At 40.5% G+C, this 20133-nt stretch overlaps 1 protein-coding gene across 1 annotated transcript in view; it reads right to left on the reverse strand.

Moving 5' to 3' along the window:
• Window positions 1-20133, reverse strand: part of RALGPS1 (Ral GEF with PH domain and SH3 binding motif 1) — a 643064-nt gene that overhangs the window by 78802 nt on the left and 544129 nt on the right. Inside the window, 2 exon segments of the mRNA XM_033960779.1 lie at window positions 1557-1708; window positions 4799-4925. Of these exon segments, the coding sequence (XP_033816670.1) occupies window positions 1557-1708; window positions 4799-4925 (279 nt within the window).

Consider the following 20133-nt stretch of genomic DNA (forward strand, 5'->3'; position numbering starts at 1 on the left):
GGGATGCCCACTCCCTCCTGCCACCAGATGCTCCCCCAAACCCCACCCCACTCCAATAACCTCCTCCCCCGTACCTTTGTTAAACATTTCTTCCCCTCTCTGGTGCACCATGTGATGCACGGGGAGGAGCCTAAGCCCCTGATTGGCCCTGTCCTGTGTATCACATGGGATACAAAGGGAGGAGCTTAAGGTATCTGAGCCAATCAGGGCCTTAGGCTGCTCCCCGTGCATCACATGATGCACCGAAGAGGGGAAGGCCTGTCATTTTCAATGGGCAGGAGTAGATGCTGAAGGGAACGCTCTACTCTTACAACATTTAGCAAATGTACTGGGGGGGGCGTGTTCGGGGAGTGGGGGGAGGTGTTTGGGTGAGCATCCGGTGGCAGGAGGGAGTGGGCATACTTCCTGCCTTTTCTTTTTCGGGAGGAAGGCGGGAGGGGATAGTTCAGGGTGGGACCTGCCTCATTGTTTTTTTAAAAAAATATGCGTCCCAATTGGCTGGTTAGACAGCAGTAGGATGCTTACTACTGCCTACAATTGGGATACCGTTTATAGAATCTGCCCCAGGGTGCCTAACTTTAGGTGCCAATCTTTTTTTAGGCGCCAAAGTTCTACCTTGCATGCCCTGGTGGTCCAGCAGTGAACCGGGACAGAAGCAATCCTCCTACACTCTCCATGCAGAGCCACTAAAGAAAATGGTTGCTGTGAGTTCCCATGATCCTAGTGCTTTCCTCTCTATTACAACTCTCCATCCTAAATATTTAAAAAAAAATCTAAGGTGGAGGTGGATTACTGAAACCCAGCCCGAAAAAAATGTTTTTAATAATAACTTAAACTTAGCAAATGAAAGCTCATTACGAATAGGGAGATTGTTCCATAATAAAGAGGATGGAAAAAAGTAGGCTGCAGCTCATGTCCATTCATAGTTTGCTGCCCTGGGAGAGGGAAGAACCAGCCCATGAGAATCTAAGGAACGCAGAGAGTGAGATGGAGCGTACAGAATTATAACAGATGATAAATATGTAACAAAAGCATTAATAATGCCAGCAACCACAGTGTACCCAGCTCTTTCTTGACTCCGCCTCCAGAATGCTTCTCTCTTGCCCACTTTTAAATTGCTAGTTAGTGCCAATATTCAGTGGCACTGTCCAGTTAAATGCCACTGAGTATCAACAGCTGGTTCACTGAGCATGATTTTAGTGAACAGGAGTCTTTTCTGCCCACTTAAATCACTTTAAAAATCAACTTGAGCGTAAAATAATTTTGGAATTCTGTTGTAAATGTGAGCTCATTTGAGGATTATAGGCACCTGTCTTTAACAGCATACAAATGTGTTTCATGTCTTCTCTACAACATAATTGAAAACTCCAACTATTACTATAAAATTAAATCAAGCCGGAAATTTGAAGCAGGTGGTGAAACATCCTCCAAACTTATTTCCTTATGCTTCTGCTAGACTATGGATGCTATGTACCTCAAAGGTTACAGAGAAGACAGCAAAGCATGAAATAGCCTTTTTATACTGAGCATTAAATAAAGTGAAAGTTTCCTCTTACCTATAGAAATCCCATTGGTAAAAACAGAGTTTAGTGTGTGATTCCTGACAGGACTGTGAGATTCTAGAACACTGTCATCCAGCAGATGGCGCGGTTTCTCTGATGGAAAAGTTGCACTTTTGCTTTCAACAACACTGAACTGACACATCATGCTGGATAAAACAGAAGAAATCGAGAGTCCTTATAATCTAATAAGATCCATAAATTCTCCAGATCTTTCATCCACTAAGTAGCAGTAACTGACAAGGTCAAGTTGTTGGATTTCCTGCGTGAACTAGGGGGTGCATGTAGCACACAGGTAAGCATCTTCAGTGGCTCAAAATGTGGGGTTACCCCAGTGTGGATCCAAACCCCAGAGAATTGGCTTAGTCCTTTGTGAAGTCATGGAATTTCTGACCTATGTATTCACATTCTCACATTGTTTCAATTTCAGAGGTTCATTACCCAGAATAAACTAGAATGGTGTACTGCTGTGAAAATCCATCAATTGAGCATGCATAGAAAGTGTAGTTACTTACCTGTAACGTAGGTTCTCCGTGGACAGCAGGATAGTCAGCCACACTGTCCACGGAGAACCTACGTTACAGGTAAGTAACTACACTTTATTGCTTCAGTTCATTCTGGGTAGTAAACTTAACTTGTTTATTCATATGATAGGATAATCAATGCAATCAGAAGATATGAATTAAACTACCCAACCAATTAGATTATTGTCCTTGTCTGAAACAGACTTTCACATGGTTTAATTGGCTAGGCTATTCACTGAAGGCTTGACAAATGCAGAGTTCTAAAATGCTGCAGAATTTTGTAGGAATCTGAGAGTTGAGCCATGAGAAAAAGAGCTATTTTTCATCAGTACCATGTTACCCCCTTTTGATTAAATCCCACTGGCTTCCAGTTAATCACCGCCTTACTTTCAAAATCTTACTTTTAGTATTTAAAATTTTATCTTCCAATGAACCTCAATTTATTAACAAACTACTTATTCCTTATAATACATCACGCTCCCTTAGGTCCATTAATCAAAAACTTATAGCAGTTCCTTCATTAAAAGTAATCGGAACTCGTCGACATGACATATTCTCAGTAATGGCTCCGCAACTATGGAATACCGTACCTCAAAGAGAGGAAAATGACTTAAGTCGCTTTAAAGGCAATCTGAATTGTTTTCAGGCAATCTGAAGAGTTTTCTTTTTAAAGATGCTTTTAATCTTTAACTAGGCTTAAAGTTCATTTTAGTCTTCTTTTATTTTTTATTCTCCCCCCTTCCCTATTGTTCTTTCCATTCATGTCTTCTCTTATATTCTAATAAATACAATTGTAGTTCTGCCCTTCTTACCTTATGTATCTGTTAGTCTGTAAGTCTCAGTTAAACCCATTATATTTAATGACTAAATTGGTATATGCTTATACCTTTTTTAAATGTGTAAATCGCTTAGTAAAGTAAATAAGCGATTCATCAAGACAAAATAAAACTTGAAACTAGATGTCTGAAACTTGTCTACAGAAATATGGAACACTTTTAACAGTGTAAGCTGCACAAGGAACTCTCTTTAAAATTGTGAAGATATTCACATGTTTTACTTGTGCATGTGTTCAATCAGCTTATCTTTATTTCCTAGTTCTCCTATTTAAAAGACATGAGATTGCCCTTAGCCACTATAGACAGTGTGATGGACCACATCTAAGTATGCAGAGCAGTAATGTGTTAATTCACTGATTTTGGTAGTCCAGAGATGATGCTATTCAACAGCTTCTGAGACCACTCAGAACTTAATAACTGCACAACTGAATGTGAAGTGCTTTACGGTATTTTATAACTTTCTCTAATGCATTGTGTTAAAAAAAAAAGTCATAACCACCAGCACAGGTCAATCTTTGACAAGTGCACTCCGCAATCTGCAATACCCATCGTGCATCAGTTATTTGACTTCTTCTGTATATCTTTGGAATGGTTCCTATGATCAGATCTAACATGGCAACATGTCTACGACAGTTCCTTCCCCCTCCTTAAAATTATGTTATAGGACTTTAATCTGTGACTCTCTTCCAATATCGTCACTCCCAGAAGCCATGGGAATTATCCAGTGGTCGGGGGACCACTTTTAAGAGTTTCAAAGATAATGACTCAGCGTGAAAGATGTCAACCATCTATGTATGTTTTTCAAAAACTGTAAAGTGGTACTATTGGGCCCATAGTAGTAAACAATTTGTAAGACGCTCATAGCCTTGAGCTGAAGTAATCCTGGATATTCAATGATGGAGCAAACACAGCTCTCAGCATTCAATATCCAGGTATGTGCGCTGACCTGGATGTTAAGCTGGCACTGGCCAGTATTCAGACTGGTGACCAGTTAAATTGGTGCAAAAAAAGTTAGGACAGACTTTTTGTAGAGCTAACTTTATGTACTTACTTAGCTGGTGAGCAGACATATCTCCGCTAACCAGCCAAATTGCGGCTCTTCCTAAACTTTGCCTCTGGACTACCCCTAACCTATACAGTTAGGAAATGGCTGTTTTGCAGAGCTATTTAGCAGCACTGCCCAGTTAAGAGCCATTGAATATTGGTAGCCGGCCATTTCAGCAGGGTTTAACCAGGCGCGAGCTTAAATCCCTTTGAATATCTACCCCTAAACTTCTAAATGAATGTTCCCATAAGCAACAAGTACCTCTCATATTAAATTTCTTACTCATAATACTGAATGGCTGTCTACTAACACCAGTAGCAATATAGGATTACGTGATGTTTTGAATTCCCAGGAAATGCATTTATAATATACTTGTAGCTGAAATTCCTTTAGGGTTTCAGATTACAATATTATGTTCCGCAAAAGCAACTAAATGACCTTAAAAAATGTAAGACAGTGTTTAACAATCATGGCAATGCTTACACAGCAGTTTTCCAAGAATTTTGTAATTCACTGTCCTACTCCCCGTCCCAAATAGATTTATAAAGCACAGTACAATAATTCAGTTAACACAGAACTCTGGGATGTTCTTGCTGGAGTCAACAGTAGTACCTCAAATGGACAGAACAGAGTATCCTTGATCCATATATTCAGAAAGGCACTTGAAGATTTCCCCCCTCCCTCCTTCCTCCCCTGGACAATCAGGTGATATGTCAATGAATTCCTCCGAGTTAACAACTGGTCTTTAGTGTTAAGAAGTACTATTTTTAAAATGATAATTTCTAATGCTTGTAACTCTAGGTCAACTCATGAAGTAAGAGCTGTGACACCCACTTGTTTCCCAGGCTGTGACTCTTCCTATGTCTGGAAACAGGAGGAGTCGGAAGACTGGCTGCCATTGAAGCATCCGGACAAGTTGGTCTCCTGCTGAATCTCACAGTCGTCGACACCTCCGATGGACCTAACAACAGAGACCAACTAATGCTGATATGCAGATAATGGAAGAGTGCAGTTGCTTTCCCTGGCAGGTATCAGAATATAAAGGATTTATGCTCTATCTAGGGGGGAAAAATTAAATAGCAGACCTACAAGATACAAAAAGTTAAATATGTCCACTGACAAACATAATCAAAGGCCATTCACCTGGCTCTTACCACAAACAGATATGATGGGCTTATTTACTAGGTGAAGTAGCAGAAGTGTGCATGGAAAGAGAGGTTATTTTATTTTAATTGCACTTTTTCAATTCAGTTTACTTTCATATCTGCCAATCTAGCACATGCTAAAACGATTTAATGGGCTAAAACATCATTAATAAATCAAAACATTTTGGCCCTTATTTTACATTATGAGGTAAATTCTATAAATGGCGTCAAATTCTATAAATGGCGTCAAATTCTATAAATGGCATCAAAAATTAGGTGCTGATAAAATTGGCACTCTTTATAGAATAGTACTGAGTGCCAAATTCCACGCTCAACTTTTGGTCCAAAGACTTACACCAGGTGAAACCTGATGTAAATCCAGGTGCGCAAGTTGGGTACGGACCCCTATCATTCTTTACACTGTGTGCCTCTTTTATGAATGTCCCTGATCTGCTCATGCCCCTCCCATAGCCTCACCCAATTGAGGCTCTCACTGATACAGAATAGCAAGCAGCCAGAGCAGCGCCCAAATCATATTTATTTATTTTAAAAAGTTTTACTCCGCTTAAGCCTAAGCACTTCACAATATACATACAGTACATAATCATCAAAATAACAATACAACAGAGAACATACTTTCATCTAAAAACTTTCAAATAATAAATAAATCGTTCAAGAAAACGCCTCTACAAATAAAGTTGTTTTCAATACCCTCCAGGGATTCAAGACAAAGTTAGACAAAGTTCCTGCTCAACCAGAACATATGCAGGCAAGGCTAGTCTCAGTTAGGGCACCGGTCTTTGACCTAAGGGCCACCGCGTGAGCGGACTGCTGGGCACGATGGACCACTGGTCTGACCCAGCAGTGGCAATTCTTATGTTCTTATAACACCTTCTTAAATTTGTTGCCACCTGAAAGTAACCTGAGTGGTCCTGTCAGATGGTTCCACAGCAATACCCTACCACCCAAATGATCAAGGCCCTTATTTTTGCATAATGTACGCTTAGCAGCTCCTTACGTGCTAATTGGAACATCCCCTCTGACCTTTTAAAGATCTAGGTGGCTGACACACTTTCAACACTTGTATCAAATACCGAGGGATCTTATAATTAATTATTTTGAAAATCAGCAAAAGAATTTTGTAGAGAATGTGAAATTTGACCTGTAATCAATGAAGCTGTTTCAATAGTGGTGTGACATGGTCAAATCTGCTCCCACCCCATATTAACCGCGCTGCTGCATTTTGAATAATCGTGAAGATGTTATCCCTAAGTAAAGCACACAGCAGTAATCCAATTTCTGGATAATAACTGTTTGAATTACAATGCGAAAATCATAAGTTGATAACCTAGGTTAGTACCAATTAAATGCTTGTTAAATCATTGGAGACAAGTAGCCCTTTCAGGACCAAGGGACATATTTGTCCCATAACTTTAAAATCCTATAAATTTTGATTGGGATAGTCTACAGTTCTAAATTTGATATGTACGGATTCCATATGATAATGCCTTTATGTAAACAAACTGGTTCCGACATTCATTCATTAGCGTCGTTGCTAGATTGACGAGAAGATTCACTTGCCACACTGTCCATAAGCCAGAAGTGTGATTTTTTTAAATAAAAATAATGATATTTCACAAAAAAAAATCAATTTTTTGGCATCTGCAAGCCCTTTTTACCATAAAAATGTCGTCAAAACCACAAAAATTGGCCTACGATCCTTATGGTCCTGAAAGGGTTAACTGATCTGGGATGCGCAACAAGTTTGAGTGCCTATTATAGAACCTGCAGGTATCTGGCACAAAGCCCATTTTAAAATGATGTCATCACACCCAAAGCCTTAGTAAATAGGATGTGATTTTGGCTTTAGCTCATGCCATTTTTGCATTTATAGTCAAGGCCCATTATATTCAGACAAAAGCAGGTATTCAGGCTGTGAATTCATTTGAAATGACATTTCCCTTTCTTTTTGTGTCATTTTTTTCTGTAAATAACACAGAAAAACCTGAAATTTTATTTTTTCCCCCTTGTATCACAACAGTATGCACTGTTCTGGAAGAGCGAGCATTATTTGTGAAGTGGGTGTTTGCTTTCCTGATAGTATGTGCATGCATCAACCATTGCACATGTATGAACAGTATGCATGAAATAAGCATGCATTCTTTCTGAAAGACTGCACCCTCTTTGCAAATAGCATGCACTTGACGGTGACGGGACTAAATCGCGCGAGACAACGGCGTGCCGACAACTGAGCGCAGACAACTGAGCACAAGGTTGACGGCGCGCCGAAGAAAAGCACTATTTTAAAGGGTTCCGACAGGAGGTATGGGGGGAACCCCCTATTTTACTTAACAGACATCGCGCTGGCGTTGTGGGGGGTTTGGGGGGTTGTAACCCCCAACATTATACTTAAAACTGAACTTTTTCCCTAAAAAACAGGCAAAAAGTTTGGTTTCAAGTATAATGAGGGGGGTTACAACCCCCCCAAGCCCCCCACAACGCCAGCGCAATGTCTGTTAAGTAAAATAGGGGGTTCCCCACCAACACCCCCCATCGGAACCCTTTAAAATAGTGCTTTTCTTTGGCGCGCCGTCAACCTTGCGCTCAGTTGTCGGTGCGCCGTTGTCTCGCGCGATTTTGTCTATGAACCCACTTGACAATACTGCTCCCTTAATAAAAACAAAACCCAAAATTATAAGACCCTTAAACATCACAGGAAACAATATAAACTAAAATTATTTGAACTATACACCGCCAGTAGATATTTCCTATCTCCAGATGGTTCACAATCTAACTCTGTACCTGAGATAATGGAGGGTTAAGTGACTTGCCCAAGATCACAAGGAGCAGAACTGGAATTTGAAGTTGGCTTCCCTGATCCTCAGTCCACTACAGTAACCATTAGGTCATTGTTTTCATGTCTTTCATATGGGAAATGACACACAATGAATGCCATTACCTGCTTGACATTTTGGACCACCACATATACCTATGAAGTAGATAAAGTGCTGAAAGCGACACTCTCTATTCAGCATCCGTTAAAAATCAAGGGTGGGAGATTTCATGGTGACATTAGGAAGTATTTCTTCACCGAAAGGGTGGTTGATCGTTGGAATGATCTTCCACTTCAGATAGTTGAAGCCAGCAATGTGCTCGATTTTAAGAAAAAATAGGATAAACATGTGGGTTCACTTCGAGGAAGTGCTTAGGGGAAGGGTTCTTCGAGTGGGCAGACTTGTTGGGCCGATGGCCCTTTTCTGCCGTCATACTCTATGTTTCTATGTTACCTCTTTGCCTTTTGTCAATTAAAACATGCTACACACTAGCAACTACCTTTTACTCATGTAAAGTCTACTTGCATGGATTGAAGGCTAGTTGAAAACATTGTTGCACAGTGTATGTACTCTACCTGTTTCTTGTTGTTTTTTTTTTTGGGGGGGGGATATGATCAGGCAAAACCTTTTGATTATGGGGGGAAAGGGGTTGTCAATCTTTTTGCTGATTTTTGGGAATTTCATTTTTTTTCCAGATCTTTGTGCATTCGAACTTCTCAACAAATGCAAACTGAACATACATGAATTCGTAGGTTCATGAGTTAAATTGATTTTGCACGCGGCAAAATTTTTAAGGCAGGCTAACAAAGCAAATATGCACTAACAAATGCATATCCTTACCGCATGCGTAAACCGTTTTGACTGTGTTTGTAAAACCACAAAAAGGTTGTATACAAGTCTCAAATCCCTTTCCCATTTTCAGAAAGTCATTCCAGAATATGGTTTGTTCAGGGTATGCAATAATACACATAGGGGCTCCTTTACTATAGATTTTATAATGTTGCATACCCAAATTATTGACCAGTGTGTGCAAGTTACACAACAGAACCAGTTGCACACCTACCATAGGGCTATATTTGCTAAAGCATAGAGAATGCTAAGCCCATTTTATTCCTATGGGCCATACAGCATTGAAGGCACATTAAACTTTAGTATACATGGCCCTTAATTGTTAAATTGGGGCTAACTGGCATTAAGTTCCAAATGGCATTAACTGGTACTAATTTGTAGCTACATGCTTAACTGCACAGGCGTTAATCTATAAATTTACTGGCTGATATTCAGCTGGTGGTGGACAGCAATTTTTTGTCTGCTGCTGGTGCTAAAACCAGGCTTTGGCATTATATTTCAGTTTGTTTTTGTTTGTTTTTTAAGCTGGCTAGTGCATAACTGGTTAATAATATTCAGACTAAACTGGCCATGGATTAATGCATAAAGATAGGACAGCTATTTATGCGGTCCAATTTATGTGCTAAACCTCACTGATTAAGTCTGAATATCAGGGTTTAACTGAACTCCGCCCCCCCCCAGAACACCCATGACATAGCCAGCTTTAAGTTCAGCACTAACTGGGTGAGTTAACCAGTCAACAGCCCTTTCCAGCCGGTAAACTTAGGGTTACCAGATTTTACTTACATAAAATCTGGACCCATAGACCTGCCCCCAGTTCTATCCATCCCTGCCCCATTAAGCCCACGCCACGCCACGCCCCAGCCTCGCCCCTCAGCCTGTTCTCATCGGTCGGGAGGGCATCCGCTCATGCGGATGTCCCTCCCGACACATTCTGCTCTTCAAAACCCAGACAAAGTGCTGGGTTTTGAAAAGCCTTACAGACGCCCGGACATGCCCTCTAAACATCACAACGTCTGGTAACCCTAGGTTAACTAACTTTGAATATTGGCCAGTTAGTGCCTATAGCAAGCACACATGGATCGGGGGCATGTCCACTGGTGGGTTAGGAGTATGTTTTGCAGTTGCGCATGAAACTTTTAGGAACTGAAATGGTTAAGCCAATAGTCAACACTAACTAGTTAAGTGCTTAGCAGCTAAAGATAGGCCTGTTACTTATGTGGCCTATTTTAGCTGCTAAACATAGCCAGTTAAACACTGAATATCCATGCTTAGCCACTAATGCTTAGCTTAGCCAGCTATCTCCCACTGAATATCCTCAGTTAAGCACAGATATGCTATTTAACTATCCAGGAGCTGTTCCTGGCTGGTTAAATAGTTTTGAATATCAGGGGAATAGAATACTATCACTTACACATGGAACTGCCAAATTTAGGCACGTCCATTTACACTAGCTTTTGACATGGCATAGGGTTACTAGACATCCAGATTTACCCGGATTTGTCCTCTTTTTAGAGAACTGTCCGGGCGGCTTTTCAAAACCTGGCACTTTGTCCGGGTTTTGAAAAGCTGTTGAGATCTGGGCTGAGTCTGGAGTGCATCTGTGCATGCGCGGATGTGATGCGGTGACATCACATGCATGCATGCGACATCATCACATTGCATCTGAGCATACGGAGATGCACTTCAGACTCAGCCCGAAGAGATGAGGTTTGCATAGGGCTGGGATTATGGGGCAGAATGGAGTGGGGCTGGAACGGGGCCAGGACAGAATGGGGCGGGGCCACGCATCCTCTTTTTCTAGATGCAAAATCTGGTAACCCTAACATGGCATAACTGCGCACACCTGAAGTTAGATGCACACATGTTGACTTACATGCTATTTTATACTTTTACAACCATATTTTTGTGGCTAATTTTTATGCACACTTGAATTTAATCTTTAAATTGTGGTTAACACATGAAATCAGTCTAACATACAACTGCATTAAGGTGTTTTGTGATAGTTTGCATGTCATCATGTGTTAAACCACACATCTATTAATTTCTTAGATTTTCTCTCAGGGGTGGTGAGAATGTTTAGTGTGTTATATTTATCATGTGTTAACTGGCTAATGCACAATTAACACAAGAGTTTTTAGTAACTGTTAATAACTGTGAGCAAGTACTGCGTGTAAATGAGAACATTAACAAAAAAAAATGAATAAAAAAATCATACAATGTTTAGTGTGTTATATTTACCATGTGTTAACTGGCTAATGCACAATTAACACAAGAGTTTTTAGTAACTGTTAATAACTGTGAGCAAGTACTGCGTGTAAATGAGAACATTAACAAAAAAATATGAATAAAAAAATCATACAAATGCCTCTATTAATTCAGTACTATGCTAGATTTGAAGCTAAATGTAGTAAAATCCTGCGTTAAGCTGCATTAACTGCAAAACATAAATCGAAATACACTTTAAGATAATATTAATCAATCCTCTGGGATTGATTAGAAAGTATGGTTGGATTGTTTATATATATTTTTAAGATTTTGTTGTCCAATTGGATGGGGGAAAATAAGTCTTCTTATTGTCTTTGTAAGTATATTGTGCTATAATATTACTCTTCTATGTAATTATATCATCTTTTGTGCACAATTGTAGTTTTAAAAATGAATAAAGAAGTTAAAAACAAAAAAAGAAATACACTTTAAGAAAGGAGCTCTAACAGTTTTGCATTTGCAAAACAACATGTGTTATTTTTCAAATGCACAAATACTGTATTTGTCGATATTATTTCCTGGGCTACTTGGAAAGTATATGTTGATATTCTCTTTGAGAACTGGTGCAAGATTGAAGTATCTGTAGATTCTGCTGTGAAGTTTTAAAAATTGCTCTCAAAGCTGAGAGAAAAAAAAAAGGGAAAACGACAACACACAGTAAAAAGTGTCCACCTTTCATTAAAACATTCATCAAGCAATGAATAAGTGGATTTGAATAATAACAATAAAGAATCAGGAAGATGAACAAAGAAAGGCCAAAGTGACATTCTCCAGGCAGCTGTCCCAGCATGCCTTGAGGCAAATGCTTTTCAACCCACTCCTTAAGGAACAAACTGGTCAGTCTAGTTTTATGACGATTCTCATTGAATATGCATGAGATATATTTCTATGCACAACCTCCACTGAATGCAAATATAGCTAATGTATATTCATTGTGGATAACCAGACTACCAGAATGACTATCAATTGCAGAGATACCACATTAAGCAAATGGCATACTTTCAAACCACTGGGCCTCTTTCAATTGGAATGTGCTGAAATGGAGCAATCATTTCATTTTTAATTTTGCCGTCTTTTTCTCCCCTAAAAGAACTCACAGACACCAAACCCCATCTGGCCAATAATGGAACCTCTCCCCCTCAGCTACACTTTTAGCTTTAAAAACAAAATCACATCTGCCAGAACTGCCCTCTCCAAAAGCCCAATAAACCTAGAAGAGATCACAATGCCCCCCCCCCAGAAAAAGATTCATCAGAGGCAGACAGAACCTGGTCTCACTTCCCCATAATACATGGTCCGACCTTAACAAACTCTACAAAAAATACAGCCACGCAACCTGCGATCTCAACCACTGCCCTCCATACCTATTAAAATCCCCCAGTACCAAATTCCACGCTCTCCTCTTACAAGGGATACAAACCATGCTCACAGATTGCCTTTTTCCGCAAGACCTCAGCAAAATCGTTTACACCCCGATCCTAAAAGACCCTAAAGGAGCAACAGATCAACCATCCAACTACAGACCCATAGCCTCAATATCACTTTATGTTAAACTAATGGAAGGCCTGGAAGCTAAACTCCTCACCAACTACCTAGAAGACCACAACATACTCCACCCTACACAATCTGATTTCAGGACCAACTATAGCACAGAGACACTACTAGGTTCCTTCCTGGACACAGCCAGATAACACCTCAGCATAGGTAGAAAAATGCTGATTATACAGCTGGATCTCACCACAGCATTTGACCTGGTGGACCTACTACAAATACTAGAAACAATAGGAATCATAGACAAGATACACACATGGTTTCAAGATTTCCTACAGTCTAGAACTTACAAAGTCAAGTTAAACGAAGAAAAATCAGAACCATGGTCCAATCCCTGCGGCGTACCCAAAGGATCTCCACTATCCCCAAATCTCTTCAATCTCTACATAGCATCCCTCGGCACCTGCCTGGACAAATTAGGCTTAACCTCCTTTAGCTATGCAGACATCACCATTCTCCTTCCTTTTGACCAACCAACGTCATCCATGACAGACACACTACACAGGACACTTGAAACAATTGCAGAATGGATAAATAATCATAAACTGAACCCAGACAAAACAAAATTCATTCTCCACGAAAATAATAAAACCCCAACTATAACAAATCTAGTAATAAACTCAATCACATACCCCATACAACCCACTCTAATACTTCTAGGAATGACAATAGACAGATGCTGTACCATGCAACCACAAATCAACAAAACAATACAAAAATCATTCGCGGTCATGAGAAACTTAAGACAAGTTCGAAAATTCTTCGACAGAAAACAATTCCAGATCTTGGTCCAGTCCCTAGTCCTAGGTCTTCTAGACCAGCGGTATTCAACCCAGTCCTCAGGGACTACCTGGCCAGTTGGGTTTTCAGGATATCCACAATGAATATGAATGAGGATATCCTGAAAACTTGGACTGTCTAGGTGGTCCCTGAGGATTGGGTTGAATACCACTGTTCTACACTACTGCAACATATTGTATCTCCCCTGCCCCACAACCATGATAAAACAACTGCAAACAGTTCAAAACACAGCGCTAAGACTTATCTATTCCCTGAGGAAACATGACCACATCATGGCGGCATACCTCGACTCACACTGGCTCCCAATACAAGCAAGAGTGCAATTCAAATTCTACTGCCTACTATTTAAAGCCATAAATAGAGATAGCCCAGTCTACCTAAACAACCGCCTAATCCAAACTACCTCAACCAGACACAGGAGAACACACAAACCGTTCACGCATCCCCCAATCAGAGACGTCAAACGAAAAAAACTGTACGATGGCCTTCTAGCCACTCAACCGGCAAAACTAGACTACCAACTCTCCAATTTACTGTTAACGACTCCAGACTACAAATCGTTTAGAAAAGAAATAAAAAACATCCTATTCAAGACATCCTTGAAGACAAACTAATACCGCAAGACTCATCCCAATTCTCTGAAGCAACTCGCTCTACTCTTCAATTCCTCTGGAAATGGCCAGATAACTTCTTTTGTAACCGCAAGTTATTGGCAGAATAGAAATCACTAATGTAATGTAATGTAAATAAAACATTATTTACCATATGTGAGCATTTCTAGGAAAAAGTAACTAAATTCACCAGAAACAAAAAATTAGGTTTTAACAAATCCTGTAACTTACTTTTTCACATAAAAGGATAGGGTTTGGATTGTTGTATTAGAAATTGTTTGCACTAACAGATCAAATGTGCATCTTTTTCAGACTGCTTATGGACCCATGACATGAAAGATCATCCATTTCCACATTTTGGATGTTATTTTAGTCACCTTTTCCCAGAGACAGTCACATATGTCGACAACATAAATAAATTGTATAGGTCTGTGGTGCCCAAACTTGGTTGGGTTTTCAGGATTTCCAAAATAAACATTCATAAGACTTATTACCATGCACTGCCTCCACTGAACGCAAATAGATCACATATATATTCATATGATAATGCTTTTGCCAAACACTAGTGGAAGGGGCTTGCCAAGTTTGTTCAAGTTCTTTTATTCTAGGTTTCTGCCGTTTTGCAGTGACTAGCTTTGAAGGTACACTAGGACAGTGTTTCCCAACCCTATCCTGGAGGTCCACCAGCCAGTCAGGTTTTCAGAATAGCCCTAATGAATATGCATGGTTCAGATTTGCATACCTGTCATCTCCATTATATGCAACTCTCTCATATACATATTCATTAGGGCTGTCCTGAAAACCTGACTGGCTGGTGGTCCTCCAGGATAGGGTTCGGATTCATTGCACTAGGATCCACTAAGTAGCATTCAGCCAATCAGATCACTTGATTCACTCATATGACAACCTCCAGTTCAAAGAAAAAGAGAATTTCAAAAATATAGATGACCTTGCATTTCTTAGCATTAAATCTTAGCTGCCAAATTTCAGACCATTACTCAAGCTTCGCTAGGTCCTTCCTCATGTTTTACACACCATCAGAGATGTCTATTCTATTGCATATTTTGATATCATCTGCAAAGAGGCAAATCTTACAAGTCAGCCCTTCAGCAATGTTGTTGGTAGGTGCCATCGACTCGTGTTCGAGTACAAGCGACTTGATGAATTACAGATCTATAAAGAAATCAGTTTGTGCTACTCCAATAAGATCCTCCAGCATTATCCCCATGATTTTTTTCAACGTATCCAGCCATCTGATTGCAGGTCATCCTCTTCATCTGGTTCCTTCAATCTTCACAAACATGGTGTCCTTCTCCACATGGTGTCCTTCTGACGGTGTGTCCAAAATAAGACAGTCATAACTTCATCATTTGGGCTTTGAGTGACATAGCCGGTTTGATCTCTTCCAGAATTGATTTGTTAGTTCTTCTGATGGTCCATGGCACACATAAAATCCTTCTCCAGCATCAAAGCTTAACTGAATCAATCTTCTTGTTTCCATAGTATCCAGCTTTCGCATCCTTCAGCAAAATCGCTTACAAAAATGTTAAAAAAGAATAGGCCCAACAATAGAACCTTGAGGCACACCACTAGTAACATCCCTTTCCTCAGAGCGATCACCATTGACTACTACTCTCTGTTGCCTTCCACTCAACTAGTTCCTGACCCTGTCTGTCAATTTGGGGCCCATACTAGGGGCACTCAGTTTATTTATTAGATACCTGTGTGGAACACTCTCAAAGGCTCTACTAAAATCTAAATGCACTATATCTAGTGCACTCCCTCTATCCAATTCTCTGGACACCCAGTCAAAGAAACAGACTTGTCTGACAAGACTTGCCTCTAGTGAATCCATGTTGCCAGAAACATCACTATTCTGTTTTAAAAGCATTTCCATTAATTTACTTACTATAGAAGTCAGATTTACCAGCTTGTAGTTCCCTACTTCTTCCTTACTTTTACTTTTGTGGAAAGGGACCACATGCGCCCTTCTCCAATCCTCCGGTACCATTCCTGATTTTAGAGAAACGTTGAAAGGCCAGCAGTGGAGCCGCTAGAACTTTCCTAAGTTTTCTCAGTAACGTCGAATTTACACCATCTGGCTCCATCACTTTATCCTTTAGTTTAGCAAGCTTCTCACAAACACAATCCTCTGAAAATTTATCAAGGTCTATCACACTTCCAACTCTATTTGCTTTTGTTTTCTGTGGTCCCGCTCTTGGCACTTCAGCTGCAAACACAGAACCGAAATATTTGTTAAGCCATTCAGCTTATCTTTTATCAGTTTCTACATATTCTTCCCCTTCGAGTCTCACAACGCCACTTTTGCATTTCCTCCTATCATTAATATATCTTAAAATGTCTTGTTCCCCCATTTTACCATGTCTGCTCTTTTTTCTTCCATTTGCACCTTTGCTTTCCTGACTACTCAACCAGTCTCTCTTAACTTTTCCAGATATTTTTGTCTATCTTCTTCTTCTCTCCCCAGGGGGCTTACAATCTAAGGAGTCCTTTTACTAGGCTGTGGTAAAAACTGACTTTGGAAAACCCTTACAAGAGTCTTTCCCATGGGCTAAGGCTATTTTTATTGCAGCTGTAAAATTGCTTTTTTTCTATCTTTTTTCCATTAATGATCATGCCCTAATGTTGTCTTCAGCAATCAACCATTTTTTAAATACTGTAGCACCACTTACCACCACCTATTTTGTAGGTGATAAGGATTCCTGCATCATCTGTGCGCTCACCAGTTAATTGTCGTAATGTAGTTGCACTAATGTTAGCACTGGAATACCCACCCTTCATCCCTGACATACCTCCTAAAAAATACTACATTAAATACTACATTAAATTACTACAATAAATTAGTGTACCCGTTTGTACACTCAAAAACTGCCACATGATGCTATAGCTTGTCTCATATTAGTCCATTTTTTCCTGCATTACACTCATGTTGGTACTTAACACACTTAGTAAAAGGGCCCCAAAAGTTTATATTTACTAAAAAGACACTAACACATTATTTACTGCAGATCCCATTATATGTAATGAGAGTTATTGACTAATAATATGTTAACTAACCTCTTAAATAATGTCGTGTGTCACACTATCCTCTTATATATATAAGCGTTGTCGCACAAATTTCCATACACTATCATAGATAATATTGAGAATAACAGGGGTCTCAACTTGCAGTGTTCCCTCTAAGGATTGATGAGGTGTGTGCAAAAAAAAATATGCATGAGCGACAAATTACATACTCCACAAATTTATGAGCAGGCGCAGAGGACGCATTTTTAAACAAATGTAGTTTATCCTTGTACTCCTTATGTAATTTTAATCATCTATGGATATGTTTGTATGTTTATTGTTCAAATGGTTTTATTTATTTCCCAAAATTTATTTTTGTTATACACATTGAAAATATTTGATATTGCGTTTAAATCAAAATCTCAATAAACTTGAAACTTGAAACGAGTGCCCATGAGATTGTAGGAGGGTTAAATACTCAAAACTTAGAAGAATAACAATTTACTTAAAGTTTTTGCTTCGCCAGCTTTCTGGTATCTTTACATAATGCAGTGGTGTACCTAGCATATGTAACACCCGGGGCCCATCATTTTTTGGCACCCCCCCCCCCCCATCTGTACGAAAAACGTGATTTTTAGTAACAAGCCACACGTCACACATGAGTACCTAGGAAAAGGCAGCATCTTACATATTGCAGTGAACAGTACATCAATACACCCATTGTAAAACTAAACAAGCCAGACCAGCACAGATCAATCCTACACCGTCAATCCTAACAGAAAACCATGTCTTTCGAACACACAGAACACAGAAAACACCTTCGCCTAGTAAGGAATATGTAATCACAAACTAACCCCTCCCTCTTTTACAAAACTGTAGTGTGGATTTTAGCTACGGAGGTAACAGCTCTGATGCTCATAAAATTCTGAGCATCAGAGCTGCTACCACCAAGGCTGGTGCTAAAAACGCTTCACAGTTTTGTAAAAGGGGGGATAAAATAAAAATACATAGACAAAGGTTAAATTGAACCAGCAAGAAGCTGGACTCTGCATACAATGCTTCACAGAAACAGTGACACATGTCTCCTAAAGCAATAAATAAATAGAAATTTTTTTCTACCTTTGTCTTCTGTGGTTTCTCCTTTCCTCATCTTCTTGTAACTCTCTTCCTTCCATCCACTGTCTGCCGTCTCTCTTCCCCTATATGGCATCTTCTCTCCTTCTATGCCCCTTCCAGAAACTGTATGCCTCCCCCTTCCATCTCTCCTTTCACCCCATTGGTCTGGCATCTCTCTCCTCGCCTTCCCTCTCCCACACCTCTCCTCATAGTCTGGTATCTCCCCTTCCCTGATTCTCTGGCATCTCTCTCCTTTCCTTTTCTTCCATCTTTCGCTCCCCCTCCATGCTCTCACATCTCCCCCTTCCTTTTCCCTTAGACTGGCATACCTTCCTCCTACGCTCCAAGCCCTGGCATCTCCTTTAATTCCCTCCCTCATCTTCCTTCTCCCTCCAGCTGGGTACCGCAACACTCTTCCCTGCAGCTCTGCACTTCCCCACAATTGCCATGCTTCGGTTCCTCTTCTTCCTTCCTTCCTCCCCCCCCCCCCCGCGGGACCCTGCGGCACCATCAACTCTTACTCCCTCTAATGTCGGCCCTGCAGCTCCAGACTTCCTCGCACCTTCTCCCCTCCCCCTTTGGATCGCTATTATTTTAAATGTTATAGCCGCGGAGCTGTATCCATCAGTGGAGATGTCTAACCTCGGCCTGCCCCGGAACTCTTACTGCAACAGTGACTTCCTGTTCCTGCCTAGACGGGCGGCTGCTGCAGTAAGAGTTCCGGGGCAGGCCGAGGTTAGACATCTCCACTGATGGATACAGCTCCGCGGCTATAACAGCTCCTGCAGCTCTGCACTTCCCCACAATTGCCATGCTTCGGTTCCTCTTCTTCCTTCCTTCCTCCCCCCCCCCCCGCGGGACCCTGCGGCACCATCAACTCTTACTCCCTCTAATGTCGGCCCTGCAGCTCCAGACTTCCTCGCACCTTCTCCCCTCCCCCTTTGGATCGCTATTATTTTAAATGTTATAGCCGCGGAGCTGTATCCATCAGTGGAGATGTCTAACCTCGGCCTGCCCCGGAACTCTTACTGCAACAGTGACTTCCTGTTCCTGCCTAGACGGGCGGCTGCTGCAGTAAGAGTTCCGGGGCAGGCCGAGGTTAGACATCTCCACTGATGGATACAGCTCCGCGGCTATAACATTTAAAATAATAGCGATCCAAAGGGGGAGGGGAGAAGGTGCGAGGAAGTCTGGAGCTGCAGGGCCGACATTAGAGGGAGTAAGAGTTGATGGTGCCGCAGGGTCCCGCGGGGGGGGGGGGAGGAAGGAAGGAAGAAGAGGAACCGAAGCATGGCAATTGTGGGGAAGTGCAATCCCCCCAATGCGTCCCCTTACCTTACCTCCCCTTACCTTTGCGACGCGTGTGTGCACTGTGAAGAGAAACTTGTGCGCTGCGATGTAATATTTTGTGCGCGAACGCAGGCCAGCGCAGCTTAGCGGGAATACTCTCAAGTGCTCTTAACCAGAGGCTCGAGATATTTTTCACAGCCAAAGGTTATTTTGGTGAGCTATCATCGGTCCCGTTATTTTTTCTCTAAATCTATGAATTGTGCCAAAATTTAACCCAATAATTTAATTATAAAATGTATATCTCTCTAATCATAGTGATTTGCTATTTCGATTAATACATAACCATATTCATTGTTATGTTATATTTTTTTCTTTTTTCTCCAACTAAAATACTCAGTCAAAAATTACTTAGCTCTTATTTTTCTTGTTGATTTTTTCTTTTATTATTTCCATATTTTTCTTTTGTTGATATTTATCCTGTTGGTATTTATCCCAACAGGATAAATACCAACAGGATAAATATCAACAAAAGAAAAATATGGAAATAATAAAAGAAAAAATCAACAAGAAAAATAAGAGCTAAGTAATTTTTGACTGAGTATTTTAGTTGGAGAAAAAAGAAAAAAATATAACATAACAATGAATATGGTTATGTATTAATCGAAATAGCAAATCAC

This window comes from Geotrypetes seraphini, chromosome 10 (assembly GCF_902459505.1).
Source record: "Geotrypetes seraphini chromosome 10, aGeoSer1.1, whole genome shotgun sequence".
In the NCBI taxonomy this organism is placed as follows: Eukaryota; Metazoa; Chordata; class Amphibia; order Gymnophiona; family Dermophiidae; genus Geotrypetes; species Geotrypetes seraphini.